The sequence below is a fragment of the Schistocerca serialis genome, chromosome 10 (genome assembly GCF_023864345.2).
Source record: "Schistocerca serialis cubense isolate TAMUIC-IGC-003099 chromosome 10, iqSchSeri2.2, whole genome shotgun sequence".
NCBI classification, from domain to species: Eukaryota; Metazoa; Arthropoda; class Insecta; order Orthoptera; family Acrididae; genus Schistocerca; species Schistocerca serialis.
This window is the reverse complement of record NC_064647.1, coordinates 165,918,209-165,934,444: the sequence shown is the minus strand read 5'-3', so window position 1 is coordinate 165,934,444 and position 16,236 is coordinate 165,918,209. Positions and strand designations below refer to the sequence as shown.

General features: G+C 38.3%; 1 protein-coding gene across 1 annotated transcript in view; it reads right to left on the bottom strand.

Moving 5' to 3' along the window:
• The window catches only part of LOC126425088 (peroxidase-like), a 209,809-nt gene that overhangs the window by 48,411 nt on the left and 145,162 nt on the right, over nucleotides 1-16,236 (bottom strand). The window contains exon 6 of the mRNA XM_050088005.1: nucleotides 9,709-9,899. Within this exon, the coding sequence (XP_049943962.1) occupies nucleotides 9,709-9,899 (191 nt within the window). The remainder of the gene's footprint in view (nucleotides 1-9,708; nucleotides 9,900-16,236) is intronic.

The window sequence follows — 16,236 nt, the reverse complement described above, 5'->3', positions numbered from 1 at the left end:
AATGTACAGTGGCTACATTCCTACCAAGTCTTTCTGCAGTATTGCGGAAGAAACAGCCACTCTGATGTGACTGGCGTGGGATTTGAATACACGTCATTTTTCAACTGTAGAAACATGTTTACCAACTTTCATTAATGTCACACTATTCCTTCCTGGTGTTACAATGTTTTTATCTGTCAGTGTATATAGGCACAAGCCAGTAGTATTCATGACAGTGATGCCTTGTTCTCAGCTGGTGCCGGCCACAACAATGAAACAGTTGCATTGTACCTGATCAGTGAATGTGTGTTTAGAATTAATTAATAAAGCATTTAGTGACAAATGAAGATGAATATATTCCTGGACCACAGTGTTCATGTACAATTCTGACCTCCCAATGAGTTAGGAAAAACAAAACATGATGTGACTTAAAACACAGAATTAGATGTTTAATAAATGCTTTAAATGTCATTTGTCTGCTACTTATTGAGATGTGTTACAACAGGATTTGTTTAAGTTCATATTGATTACTACAAATAAGCAAAACATTTGACCATGAACATCCCTATGCACATCTTCAACACATTTTAATATGAACATACATCTACACGAAATGTCAATTACATGTTTCATTTCTAAAAATGCACACACACACACACACACACACACACACACACACACAAGAGAAAAAGGAGTGTTTTAAGCCCAAGGCCTTCCTCCAGCACATCAGCAATATTTCATTAAAATTAGGCAGAATCTTAATGCAACATTATGTCAAAGTTATCTTTCACCCACCTACAAAGAGTTGTGCTCCTCTCGGTTTAGCAAAGAACAATCTGGGATTGTGGAAGGCTGGAATCTACAGAATACCCTGTCAGTGTGGCAAAGCCCACATTGGTCAGACAATGCGCACAGTGCATGAAAGATGCTTGAACATGACCGCCACACTAGCCTTTCACAGCCTAGTAAGTCAGCCATAGTGGATCATTATATCTGCACTGGATATTCCATGGATCATTCTGCCATGAAAATCATGTCTGTAACAAGATCCTTCTGGGATTCAGTTATTAAGGAATCAGTGGAGAGATGTTCAATGCAAAATCTTATTTATCATGATGGTGGCTTTCAAATAAGGCATGGGACCCACTGATTTCTTTACTTCCATCAGAAAGTAAACATTTTGTGACCAAAGGCATATCTAATGACATTTGCTTTCATTAATTTTGACATCTGAATTTTAACTCCATGAGTGCACATTTTGACAGAGAGTGCACATGTAGTATCACATTATGCATGCTCCTGCATGCCACAGACGGCGTAATATTTGAAGAGCGTGCATAACTTGACAGAGGTCACTCATGTAGCAGCTGCTTTTGCACATGTATCTTTGTGCCTTTTTTTTTGTATAAAGGTAGCAATATGAACTAGCAGCCTCCAGTCCAAAATACTCGCCTAAAGATGGCTGAAATATTGTGGCAGGAAGTCAATGTTATCTCGCTGCTATCCTGAAACTTCATGGAGTAAATTGGTTACCCATTGTCATGTCACTGATGCTGGCAAAATGGGAAATTATTGTTATGTTGTGATTTAATACACATATACTATTTCAAATCTTCAGAGCTGACTTGTTCCAGCAAATTAAAGAAAAATTTTCTGGGATGTGCCAGAAAGGCATTCCAGCACATTCTGACAAAAATTAAGCCCTGGTATGACTGGAAAACAATATTTCAGTGTATCTCACTAGGTTCCATACTAGACCCATTCCTCTTTCCGTTCAATGTGAATGATTTAATGGTAAGTTTCAGCTTCCAATCAGCTCTGTTTGCTGATGATTTGTGTTAGTTGAAAATAAGGTTGCAGAAAAGCCTTGTGACCTTATGATCAATACCCTCAATAGTTTAGAAATCTCGTCTCAATGAGATGAGTTGAGTATGAACATACATGTAACCCAGATGATGATGCAGTTCACAACCAAACAGTCAAAATTTGACCCAGTTAAGATTACTAATGATAGCCAAGACAAACTGACTCCATCAAATTCTTAGGATTTAATTTATTTATAGACAATGGGAGAGGGATGTGTACATCTGACTTGTGTCTGTTCTGTTAGATACACCTGACAGAACAGCATCACTTGTAATAGCATGACTGGTACATACATGTAAATGTGAAGTGAAACAAAGGGAAAGGATGGGTGGGAAATTGTGACAGCTAGCCAAACAGGACATTTTGGTAATACAGTGGCGAAAGTTGAAAATATGTGCCACATTGGGACTCCAACCTGGATTTGCCACTTCTCTTGAAAAGTTGCCTTAACCACTTTGACCATCTGGACACGGTCCCTGACTGACTCAAATTTTCATGTTATTGCATGCTGCAGTGGAGCATCCTTCACCCATTAAACTCCCTACTTGATTCTCATAGGATTTTGAATGACATTTGTGCATTTGTGCTGAAACAAATTTCAAGGAGCAATTACCCTTTTCTTTTTCAAAATTTATATATCTGAGTGATTTACGCTCTGTCAGACATGTCCAACAGAACAAACATCATCTGTGACGACATGGCTGGCACATACATGTAAACATTAAAAATAGGGAAGGGAAGGAAAGGGTGAAGATGGGTGGGGAAATTCTGGTGACTAGGTGCTGTCTGATGGAACAGACACCACTCAAATACTCAAATATACAAATTTTGAAAAATAGGCTAATGGCTCCCTGACATTTGTTTCAGTGTAAATGCACAAATGTTGTCTGAGCTCTTACAAGAATCAAGGTTTGTGGGTAAAGAGTTTAGTGGACGAGGGATGCTGCATTGAAGCAGATGGTAAGTTGGAAATTTCCTGTGTTCAGATGGCTGTAATGGTTAATGCAGGTGCTCATGAGAAGTGGTAAACTGGGGTTCAATTGCCAGTCCAGAAAAAATTTCAGGTAGCTCTAAATGTGGGAAAATGCAAGTTAATGCAGATGTGCAAGGAAAAAAACTTGTAACATTCAGATACATCATTAATAGTGTACTTTTTGGCACAGTCACATCATTTAAATATCTGAGAATAAAGTTGGAAAATGATATGCAATGGAATGAGGATGTGTGGACTATGGTAGGGAAGGAAATGGTTGACTTCAGTTTATTGGGAGAATTTTAGGAAAATGTAGTCCATCTGTCCAATTGAGGAGCTACTTGAGTGAGAAGTAGTAGCACCTGTCACAAAAACTGACAACAGCTGGGAGAGTGGTGTGCTGACCACATGTACTTCTGTATCTGTATCTGGTAATACCTGAGGGCTGAGGATGACACAGCAGTAAGTCAGCACCAGTGGGCATTCAAGACTGGTTCAGATATTGTTTGTTTGTTTTGTTTTTGTGCCTGCATATAAAATGCTGCTCAAGTGTTTGGGATCTGTACCAGGTCAGACTCAAGTAGGACATTGAAGCAGTTCAGAGCTGGGCTAATAAATTTGTTAGTGGTGGGTTTGAACAGTATGTGAGTGTTACTGAGCTACTTTGGGAACTCAAACGGGAATCCCTGGAGAGAAGGTGGCATTCTTTTTCAGGAACACTACTGATAAAATTTAGAGAACCAGCATTTGAAACTGATTGCCAAATGATTGTACTGCCGTGAACATACATTACACATAAGGACCACGAAGATGAGAAACAAGGAACAGGGAAATAACTAGTAATACTACAGGGTACCCTTTGTCATGCACTGTGTCCTAACTTGTGGAGTATCTACATAGATGTAGATGTAAGTGTGCACATAGTTGTCATGATTCCCCACCCATTACTTTGCTTTCCTTCCCTTTCCTACATTTTATGTTTCCACTTATAGAGATATCAAAACATTGTAACGACCTGCTTGATAGTCTGGTTTTCCACCACTGAAAAGCAAAACTGCAGCAATTCTATGTGACATTGAGTGGAAAAGACATTGGTGGAGTTATGGATGTATATGACACCGATTGTCTGTTTTCAGGTGATGCATCTGCCATTAATTATGGCCTCACAACTTGTGGGCAGTGAGATCTATTTCTACATGTATTTTATTAATTTACCACATTACTGAAATTTGATGGATTCCTTTTAGCACTCATGAGGTGACCTCACCCTTTTTATTATTTAGGGTCAGTTGCCAATTTTTGCACCATGCAGATATCTAATCTAAATAGTTTTGCAATTGGTTTTTCCTGATGACTTTACTAGATGATAAACAACAATATCATCTGCAAACAACCTATGATGAAATGTGTTATTGCCATCAGAAAATAAACCAAGCATGAAGGTATTGCATGTGGTCTGCAATAATGTTCACACAGTTCACAGCTATCATGGTGCCTCCAGTTACTATCACAGGTCCCATGGAAACCCATTTGGAAGTCCCCACTGCATAATACTGTCTCCATCAGCCTGTTTTCATAACACAGAACATGTTTTCAGCACCACTTGCCTTGATAATGGCACATCGAGAACAGACAAGCAACCTGGTGTGCCAAGAAACACAATTCATCCAACCAGGTGACATACAATGGGGCAGTAAGAAAGTTTCCAGAATTTTGTTGTAAATACACTACTCGCCATTAAAAATGCTTCACCAAGAAGAAATGGAGATGAAAAACGGGTAATTATTGGAAAAATATATTATACTACAACTGACATGTGATTACATTTTCACGCAGTTTGGGTGCATAGATCCTGAGAAATCAGTACCCAGAACAACCACCTCTGGCCATAATAACGGCCTTGATACACCTGGGCATTGAGTCAAACAGGGCTTGGATGGCGTGTACAGGTACAACTGCCCATGCAGCTTTAACACGATACCACAGTTCATCATGAATAGTGACTGGCGTATTGTGACAAGCCAGTTGCTCGCCCACAATTAACCAGACGTTTTCAGTTGGTCAGAGACCTGGAGAATGTGCTGGCCAGGGCAGCAGTCGAACATTTTCTGTATCCAGAAAGGCCCGTACAGGACCTGCAACATGTGGTTGTGCATTATTCTGCTGAAATGTAGGGTTTCGCAGGGATCGAATGAAGGGTAGAGCCACGGGTCGTAACACATCTGAAATGTAACGTCCACTGTTCAAAGAGCCATCAATGTGAACAAGAGGTGACCGAGACGTGTAACCAATGGCACCCCATACCATCACACTGGGTGATACGCCAGTATGGTGACGACGAACACACGCTTCCAATATGTGTTCTCTGGGATGTTGCCAAACACGGATGCAACCATCATGATGCTGTAAACAGAATCTGGATTCATCCAAAAAAATGACGTTTTGCCATTCGTGGACCCAGGTTCGTCATTGAGTACACCATTGCAGGCACTCATGTCTGTGATGCAGCGTCAAGGGTAACCGCAGCCATGGTCTCTGAGCTGATAGTCCATGTTGCTGCAAATGTCATTGAACTGTTTGTGCAGATGGTTGTTGTCTTGCAAATGTCCCCATCTGTTGACTCGGGGATCAAGACGTGGCTGCACGATCCGTTACAGCCATGCAGATAAGATGCCTGTCATCTCGACTGCTAGTGATACGAGGCCATTGGTATCCAGCATGGCATTCCACATTACCCTCCTGAATCCACCGATTTCATATTCTGCTAACAGTAATTGGATCTCGACTGACACGAGCAGCAATGTCCCGATACGATAAACCACAATCGCGATAGGCTACAATCCAACCTTTATCAAAGTCGGAAATGTGACGGTACACATTTCTCCTCCTTACACGAGGCATCACAACAACGTTTCACCAGGCAACGCTGGTCAACTGCTGTTTGTGTATGAGACATTGGTTGGAAACTTTCCTCATGTCAGCACATTGTAGGTGTCGCCACCAGTGCCAACCTTGTGTGAATGCTCTGAAAGGCTAATCATTTGCATATCACAGCATCTTCTTCCTGTCAGTTAAATTTGGCGTCTGTAGCACGTCATTTTCATGGTGTAGTTATTTTAATGGCCAGTAGTGCATTTACTGCCACAATAAAGGTACATATTTACTTAATTCCTTTGAAAGTAGGCTCCTTCAGCACACAAACACTTATTCCACCATTCTTAGTACTGCTGGAAACAATGATGGAAGTCATGTTTTCCAAAGTTCAGCTGTTTTGTTGGTTTTGATGTCTTCTGTGGTGGGAAAATGGTTACCTTTGAGGCCCTTTTTGATCTTGGGGAAGAGTCAGGCACCTGCAGATATTAAATCTGGTTAGTAGGGTGGCTGGTACAGGAGTGGAATGTTCATTTCTGCAAGCAGGAAACACTGTCATGATGCAGTGTCCATCCTCCTTGCCATTTCATGAGACATTTTCAGTCGATTGTCTCTCTCAGTGATTTCAAAATTGGCATTTGGAAAGGGTTGTTAAGAGATTTTACAGCAGGTACAAATTCAGAATACACAACACCTTCACCATCAAAAACTGTAATGAGTGTCACTTTTGTTTTGGATTTGATATGGTGTACTTTCTTTGGTTGAGAAAATAACATTGTGTGATATTCTTTGGGCTCTGGCTTGTATGCAAACACCCAGGGCTCATCACCATTGATGATTGTCTTAAGAAACGTCAGAATGCTTTTTTCAAAACATTTGGCCACATCCAACAAAAGATTTTCCTTTTTATCTGGAGTCAGCTTCCATGGGACAAAGTTTTAACTAAGACATTTCATCTCCAAATAATATGATAGGATGGCATTAATGGATTCATGAGAGCTCTGGACTTCTTGTGCCAACTTCTTCATAATCAGTCATCAGTCTGATCTGATTAACTGTTGCACTTGCTTCAGCAATTATTTGTTTCTGAAGGCTGTAGGTCTTCCAATGTGGTGCTTCTCCTCCAGTGATTCCTCTCAATCCCAAAATCTTGGAAACCACTTGTAAATGGCTGTTTTCCTGTTTTCTTTAATGCAGAATCCCGTAAACTGTCTGCAATGCTAACAAAGTCTCTGCAGCAGATTTCTCCAATCTGTATATTAATTTGATGTTCACTCTTTGCTCAAACTGCAACATCATGCCAAGAAATCACCATACATTCTTAACTGTAAATAAACAAAAAGCATTAAGCATATTATTGCAGAGTTGGTAGGAATAATTAGTTAGATCAGACTAATATGAGGAGCAACAAAATGGTTACAATAAATCTCTGGGAACTTTTTGATTACCCCTCACATTTCCTATGATTCTGGGTCCAATTTCGATGATCCTGTGCTCATTGCTGTCATAATTGATTATGTCATCACATCAACAGTAACATGTGGGGGGTGTCTGCTGAGAAGTCCCATTTTCAACATTGTCTATTAAACAGTGTGTTACAAAACAGTTGCACCTGAACCAGTATTGTATTTTGGCCTTTAATCTGCCAAAAACTACTGCCTATCCTATTTTACAGAGTGGCCAAGCATCTACCTTTGCATTCTGTGATGAGGCACAGATGTCCAAAACCTTGTCACATACTCACAGTTTCACCATCCTTCAGCTACTTTCCATAGATATTCACAATGGCAGAACACAAACAGAAGACCAGTCATTTCCAAGATACTGCCACGCATCAATCCATAACAATCTGCACTTTGTTAAAGTTGCTTGTCAGTATATGACATTGTCACAAATAGGTGCAACAAAAAGACCATCAAACATTACACTTTTGGCCAAAATGCCTTCTTCTGAACTGGAAAATAAGCATCTACACCTACATCCACATCTACATCTATACTTGGGAAACCACCGTGAGGTGAACGACAGAGGGTACATCCCATAGTACCAGTTATTAAGGTTTCTTCTTATTCCACTCACATATGGAGCACGAGAAGGATGATTGCTTGAATACCTCTGTGCATGCAGTAATTATTCTAATCTTATCTTCACAATCTCTATGTGAGTGATATATAGGGGGTTGTAGTAAATTCCTAGAGTAATCATTTCAAGCTGGTTCTTGAAACTTTGTTAATTTACTTTCTCAGAAAAGTTTACATCTATCTTCAAGAGTCTTCCAATTCAATTCCTTCAGCATCTCTGTAACACTCTCCCATGGATCAAGCTGACGTATGACCATTCGTGCTGCTCCTCTCTGTACATGTTCAACATTCTTTGCCAGTCCTATCTCGTATGGACCATACAGACCTGAGCAATATTCTAGAAGCGGTTGCACGAGTGATTTGTAGGCAAGCTCTTTTGTCGATTGATTGCACTTCCACCAGTAAGCCAAAGTCCACCAGCTGCTTGATCCATGACTGAACATATGTGATCATTCCATTTAATATCCCTACAAAGTGTTACACCCAGGTATTTGTTTGAGTTAGCCGATTCCAACAGTGACTCATTGATACACACAAACACTCATGCAAATGGTAGTCACACATGCATGGCCACTGTCTCTGGCTGCCAAGGCCAGACTGTGAACAACTGTGCATGATGGGAGAAGCAATCTAGGTGGTGGGGGTAAGGAGAACGCTGGGGCAGGGATGGGGAGAGATAATAGGACTGGGGTGAGGGACAGTAGGTAAAGTGCTGCATGTGATAGCATACAGGAACAATATGGAAAGAGGATAGAGTAGCTAGGTGCAGTCAGGAGGTTACACAGAGGTCAGGGAGAGGGTATGGGCGGGAGGGGGGGAGGGGAGTGGAAAATTAGAGAATTAAAAAGACTGTGCAGCCTAGCCTCAGCAGCCGGGGACACTGGTCATGTGTGTGTGAGTCGTGTTTGTGTGAGTGTATGTATATGTTATCTAATTCACAAGGAGGCCTTCTGGCTGAAGGATTACTTGTTTGACATTCTTTTTGTTGTGTCTATCTGCAACTCATCTTCACTATATGTCGCTATTCCATCTTGGATTTTCCATTCTTTGCTCATGTCAGTGTATTTCTCATTTACAGTTCACAACATCACGACAGTGATTCTCCCTTTGCTTCTGCTTTGCTTATGTATTTTCCTCACTGCAGGATGTGCTCACAAGTCCACCAGGTGGGATCCAATCTTGTGGTGCTGTGGTTGTAACACTTAAACTTGTCATTGTAACTTGTACTTGGTAATGTCTATTTTTCTTTTTAAGAAATTTGGCGAATACAATATAGACACTAAAAATACAGAAAAAAACTTTTCAGAATATCTGATTTATGCATTAGACAGAACCAGCCACCCATTGTTTAGAAAACTAAAAGTATTAACTGGCCCATACGTTTATGCTTATGGAATTGTTATCATCCTGTATTTGTGGCTGGAATTATTCAAGCAAGACCATTTTGCTCATACATATGACAAAAGAAATGAAGAAAACTGTACACCTTCCACACACCAACTTGAACTATTCTCTCATAATCCCCAGTATATAGTAATGCAGGCTTACAATAATTGTAAATATTTATAATTTTACATAGTTATAATTGATAATTATGACTATAATAATTGAACTGGGATGCATTAGTACATATGGAGCTATGTCCACTGATTCACTGATAGAGAAATTCTGTTAATCAGTGGAAAAATTCATGAAAGACAAACTGGTAAATTTGATTCAATAAAACTTGATACTTGTTCCTATAGGTAAATAAAGCTGTTTATTCTTAGGTATTACATTGTAATGCTGTTAGTCTTTATTTCCATAAAAAATATTGCGAACATGATGTTTCTCCTGTACACAGAGCAAATGTTTTTCAGAGGTCTCTCATGTGATGAATAAACTGCAATTCTCCTAAACTAGTAATATTTCTCATCAAATGAATGCTTAAATACTTACTGTCTCTGCTGGACCTAAGATGCCTCCAAAAGTGTAAGTCTTTCTAGACCTCGCTACACTCATACATGTCACCCCTTTGTCCGCATAGTATGTATCATCCTTTGGTATCTTGGCTGGGTAACAGCCAATACTGATGTTCTTACAGGGGAGAGGAGATCCATTATACGAGCAGCACTCTATTCCAAGCCCATCTGCAGTTAAGAATGTAAAGAATTTTCTTAAATTTATAGTACATGTAATTTATACAGGGTTAACACAACATGGAAGATTCCACTAAATGCTACCATAGTAGTGTAGTTATTATTGTAGTTCCAATTTACTTATTTGTTTGCCATTGTAGTGTCTCCTGGAAAATACTCACCACAATACTTTTATGGCATTTAAACAAAGGCAAAATGAAGCATCTCTGCTGGCTTTGGCATCTTTCTTGGAGTAAATAAATACTATCTATATTTCTTTCTAAAATTTGATTTCAGAAAACAATGATCTAACAAATATCGAAACTACTTCACAGTTTGTGTTTTCCTAATCTTTAATATTCCTCAGTTTTTCTGAGGAAATTTTCTTTTACAGGGTCATTTGAAATTTAAAATTTCATAGTTCCATGAGTTCTAAAAATTTTTTGACCTCACTAATTAATTTTTGCTGAAACATTGACTTATATACTAATTCATAGTACTAGGTTTCCTGGTAATATAACAACCTTGAAGTCATTTTAATTTAAAGATGTGATTCATTACATAAAAAATAATAATGAATACTAATTATGTGCACTTCAGGAAAGTAGGAGCTGATTGATTAATATCATTAGTTGAAAAGGTACATGAATTATGGAGAGTTACAAGAACATGTGCATTAATTATGCTATTAACTAAAGTTACTCCATGAAATAAAACTATTCAGGGGTGATTCTAGAAGTTGGTCAAGGGGGGGTCAACAGGGAAGGGGGGGGGGGGGGGGAGGGATTTGGGAGAATGGAATATAGCTTAACAAAAGGAGAGTTGGGGTCCTCCACCAACAAATTGGTAAAATTTGGTGTTGCTTGTTGCTTAAAGTACTTTATGGTAGCTGTTTTGGAGTTTAGGGTAAAAACTGTGTATAATAAATAATAAGATGCCCATTTTAAGTTAAATGATATTTATTGGTTTAGACAGTAAGCTATTTGCAGCTCTTGTTCTTTTCTTAAAATGTGTTTGAAATACATTGCAACCTATATTGCTACATAATTATAAAAAAGAATGATTGAATCTGTTGGAGAAATATTTTCAAAGATTTATGAAGTCATTTTATCCAGGGTAATATGATACTCCATTGGAGGCTGGGAGGGGGGGGGCCCCCCATAGCCCTCCCCCTTGCCACTGCCCCTGAAACTATTTAAATAATTTTGGAAGTGTTGATGTAAATATGCCCCAAGTTAGACTATATACACAACCATGAAAAGAGGTAGAGTGGGAGTTGTTAATACGAGGTTGTCAGTAGTATTCTGTAGTGATCTTTACATGTTTCATATGTAGCAGTTTGGATTATGAACAGTACTGCCCCTCTCCCCACCCCCTCTGCAGTAGTTACTTTTAATTTGTTTAATTCGTTAAGGATTGGTAATACATTTATGATGCCTCCAGAGTTATGCATAACAACTGCATTGCAAAAAATATATTTTCTGTATGACCTATAAATATTTAAGCCTGTGAGGTTTCAGACAGTCATTCATGGATGCACTCATTATTGAACAAAAACAAAAAAAAGTGAAGGTCTTTCAGTATTGACTTTATCCTTTACAAAAGCCACTATCATGAACTGTGAAATTTATTGAAACAATGAAATTCTAGCAGTAACTGAACAGTGAACAATTTAATGTTATTAGGTCATAACATTGCAATCTGAGGGGAATAACCAATAACAGGTGTGAGTATATCATAATATGGGTCGTAATATGGGCCAACTACCACAAATAACAAATGCTATGAATACATCTTAATGAACTTTATTAGCCAACATAAATACATGCAACTGCCTGAGACAAAGGCTCAGATTACACTACTCTCCCTCTGCACAGTTCAAAGTTTGTTCTTTTCTTGTGGTGGAGGGTCTCTGGAGACTGTGGCAAAATTGATACTCCCACATGGGACATTGACTCTTGACTTTACAAAAGATTTTGATTCATTACCACCCCAGGACTTCATATAAAAATATGTTGAATGAGGAGTATGCAGCTGGACTGAGGACTTCCCAACAGGTAAAAGGCAACACATCATTCTTGTCTGTGAGCCATTCAAGGATGCCTGAACAGCTATGTGTGTTCCTCAGGGAAGAATGATGGGAACTGTCTGCTGATGATTGGCTATGATCCATACATTATTTGAAAAGTTTCATTTTAATTCTGTGGCTAGTAACCACAAGGGTATGCACCCTCATTCTGTGAATTGTATTACTTTTTTCTGAAGGTACAAATATTCAAATTCTTGTGTATTATGTTTCTAATACAAAGATTGGGAATAAACCCAGCACATACCAAGGCAACTGGGGAAAACCACCTGAAATCCAAGCTCAGTCTGTCTGGTTAGCCAAACAACTGGATCTAGGTCTGCCTCACCACTGTAATATTATCTACATAGTGGGAGGCAAAAACCTTTGCATCAAGTTTTGTGGTTGATGATTAGAGTTTTTCATGTGGATTGAATTTCATTTTTGCCACCAATCAGAAAAGAATTTTTGTGCCAGTATCTTTGTTGCTCACTCCACTTTCAGGTCTCACAGTGAATGAGGAACAAAGTTACAAGTACAGACACTAGGAACCTCTTTCTTTTACTTTTGGACATTAGTCTGGCTGGCTGGTGTATGTGTTAGGTATGTTATTTCACATATTTTGAACAATTTCCTTCAGAGGTTGGAGGATTCTCAGATTAGGATCATCTGATGAAATTAATCTCAATACATCATGGCTGATGGTCTAGCAGTAACAAAGGGCTGGAAACCAAGATATCACAATAACTCCTCCCAGTCAGACCACATAATATTTCAGTTTCCCTTTAACTTAGCTTTCACCTCCCAATGATGTGCAGATTCACCAGGAATGAGATACTGTTTAGAGTCCTCATTAAACTGAACGTTCCTTTTCACCAGTATGAATTCTGGTTGGACATGGGCATGGTGTCCAGTTGAAAGGCTTGCACCAGGCCATTGAACCATGCCAATTATTATTATTATCTCTTTCCTTTCTCAGACATTATGTCTGGTTAAAAATGGAAAGTGACACGGACCTTGATCAAGCATGACTTCCTTTTAACTGTACGGTATATGTTACATTGCATTTAGGAACTTTTGGGTAATTGAACATGTATCAATAATTACAGATTTCTGTAGTTATATATATACATTTGGGTGTAGCTGTATTGCATTGATGTACTGGTGGATATTGTGTGGTATGACTCCTGTCTTTGATAGTATAATTGGTATAATGTCAACTTTATCCTGATGCCACATGTCATTGACTTCCTCAGACAGTTGGATGTATTTTTCAATTTTTTTCTCCTGTTCTATTCTGTATATTTGTTGTATTGGGCATGGATATTTCGATTAGTTGTGTTAATTTCTTCTTTTTATTGGTGAGTATGATGTCAGGTTTGTTATGTGGTGTTGTTTTATCTGTTATAATGGTTCCGTTCCAGTATAATTTGTATTCATCATTCTCCAGTACATTTTGTGGTGCATACTTGTACGTGGGAACATGTTTTATTAGTTTATGTTGTATGGCAAGTTGTTGATGTATTATTTTTGCTACATTGTCATGTCTTCTGGTGTATTCTGTATTTGCTAGTATTGTACATCCACTTGTGATGTGATCTACTGTTTCTATTTGTTGTTGCAAAGTCTGCATTTATCTGTTGTGGTATTGGGATCTTTAATAATACGCTTGCTGTAATATCTGGTGTTTATTGTTTGATCCTGTATTGCAATCATGAATCCTTCCATCTCACTGTGTGTATTGCCTTTTCTTATCCATGTGTTGGATGCGTCTTGATCGATGTGTGGCTGTGTTAGATGATACGGGTGCCTGCCATGTAGTGTTTTCTTTTTCCAATTTACTTTTGTTGTATCTGTTGATGTTATGTGATCTAAAGGATTGTAGAAGTGGTTATGAACTCACAATGGTGTAGCCGATGTATATATATGAGTGATTGCTTTGTGTATTTTGCTAGTTTCTGCTCATTCTATAAAGAATTATCTTAAATTGTCTACCTGTCCATAATGTAGGTTTTTTATGTCAATAAATCTCCTTCCTCCTTCCTTTCTGCTTAATGTGAATTGTTCTGTTGCTGAATGTATGTGATGTATTCTATATTTGTGGCATTGTGATTGTGTAAGTGTATTGAGTGCTTCTAGTTCTGTGTTACTCCATTTCACTACTCCAAATGAATAGGTCAATATTGGTATAGCATAAGTATTTATAGCTTTTGTCTTGTTTCTTGCTGTCAATTCTGTTTTCAGTATTTTTGTTAATCTTTGTCTATATTTTTCTTTTAGTTCTTCTTTAATATTTGTATTATCTATTCCTATTTTTTGCCTGTATCCTACATATTTATAGGCATCTGGTTTTTCCATCACTTCTATGCAGTCGCTGTGGTTATCCAATAAGTAACCTTCTTGTTTAGTGTGTTTTCCCTTGACTATGCTATTTTTCTTACATTTGTCTGTTCCAAAAGCCATATTTATATCATTGCTGAATACTTCTGTTATCTTTAGTAATTGTTTGAGTTGTTGATTTGTTGCTGCCAGTAGTTTTAGATCATCCATGTATAGCAAATGTGTGATTTTGTGTTGGTATGGTCCAGTAATATTATATCTGTAATTTGTATTATTTAGCATGTTGGATAGTGGGTTCAGAGCAAGGCAGAACCAGAAAGGACTTAATGAGTCTCCTTGGTATATTCCACACTTAATCTGTATTGGCTGTGATGTGATATTATTTGAATTTGCTTGGATATTAAGTGTGGTTTTCCAATTTTTCATTACTATGTTTAGGAACTGTATCAATTTAGGATCTACTTTGTATATTTCCAATATCTGTAGTAACCATGAGTGGGGTACACTATCAAAAGCTTTTTGGTAATCAATGTATGCGTAGTGTAGCGACCTTTGTTTGGTTTTAGCTTGATATGTCACCTCTGCATCTATTATCAGTTGCTCTTTACATCCTCATGCTCCTTTGCATCAGTCTTTTTGTTCCTCATTTATAATTTTTTTCTGTGTTGTATGTGTCATTAATTTCTGTGTAATGACTGCAGTTAATATTTTGTATATTGTTGGTAGGCATGTTATGGGGCAATATTTTGCTGGGTTTGCTGTGTTTGCTTGATCTTTAGGTTTCAGATAAGTTATTCCTTGGGTAAGTGTATCAGGGACTGTGTATGGGTCTGCTATGTAACTGTTAAATAATTTATATCTAAAAACAAAGATGATGTGACTTACCAAACGAAAGCGCTGGCACATCGATAGACACACAAACAAACACAAACATACACACAAAATTCAAGCTTTCGCAACAAACTGTTGTTTCATCAGGAAAGAGGGAAGGAGAGGGAAGGACGAAAGGATGTGGGTTTTAAGGGAGAGGGTAAGGAGTCATTCCAATCCCGGGAGCGGAAAGACTTACCTTAGGGGGAAAAAAGGACGGGTATACACTCGCACACATACACATATCCATCCACACATATACAGACACAAGCAGACATATGGTCAAACCCAAACTCTTTGTCTTTAAATATGTCTGCTTGTGTCTGTATATGTGTGTGTGTGCGAGTGTATACCCGTCCTTTTTTCCCCCTAAGGTAAGTCTTTCCGCTCCCGGGATTGGAATGACTCCTTACCCTCTCCCTTAAAACCCACATCTTTTCGTCCTTCCCTCTCCTTCCCTCTTTCCTGATGAGGCAACAGTTTGTTGTGAAAGCTTGAATTTTGTGTGTATGTTTGTGTTTGTTTGTGTGTCTATCGACGTGCCAGTGCTTTCGTTTGGCAAGTCACATCATCTTTGTTTTTAGATATATTTTTCCCATGTGGAATGTTTCCCTCTATTAATTCATGTTAAATAATTTAGTTAGATGTGAATGTGTTGAGGTGAACTTCTTTAGCCAGAAATTTGCTATTTTATGTTTTCCAGGGGTGTGTAGAATTAATTGCTCGGGTGACTTCATGTTGCAAAATTATCACTTCAGGCATTTGTGGTATCATCTTGTATGTGTCTGTTTCTGCTTGTATCCACCGTGCATGTCTGTTATGTTGTACCGGGTTTGACCATATGTTCCTCCAGAAGTGTTCCATGTCTGTTATGTTTGGTGGATTGTCTATTTTAATGTGTGTGTTATCTATTGTCTGATAAAATTTCTTTTGGTTTGTGTTGAATGTTTGGTTTTGTTTCCTTCTATTTTCACTTTTTTTGTATCTTCTAAGTCATTTGGCCAATGCTTGTAATTTCTGCTTCTTTTCATCTAATTGCTCTATCACTTCTTGTTGTGAGATTTTACCTAACCT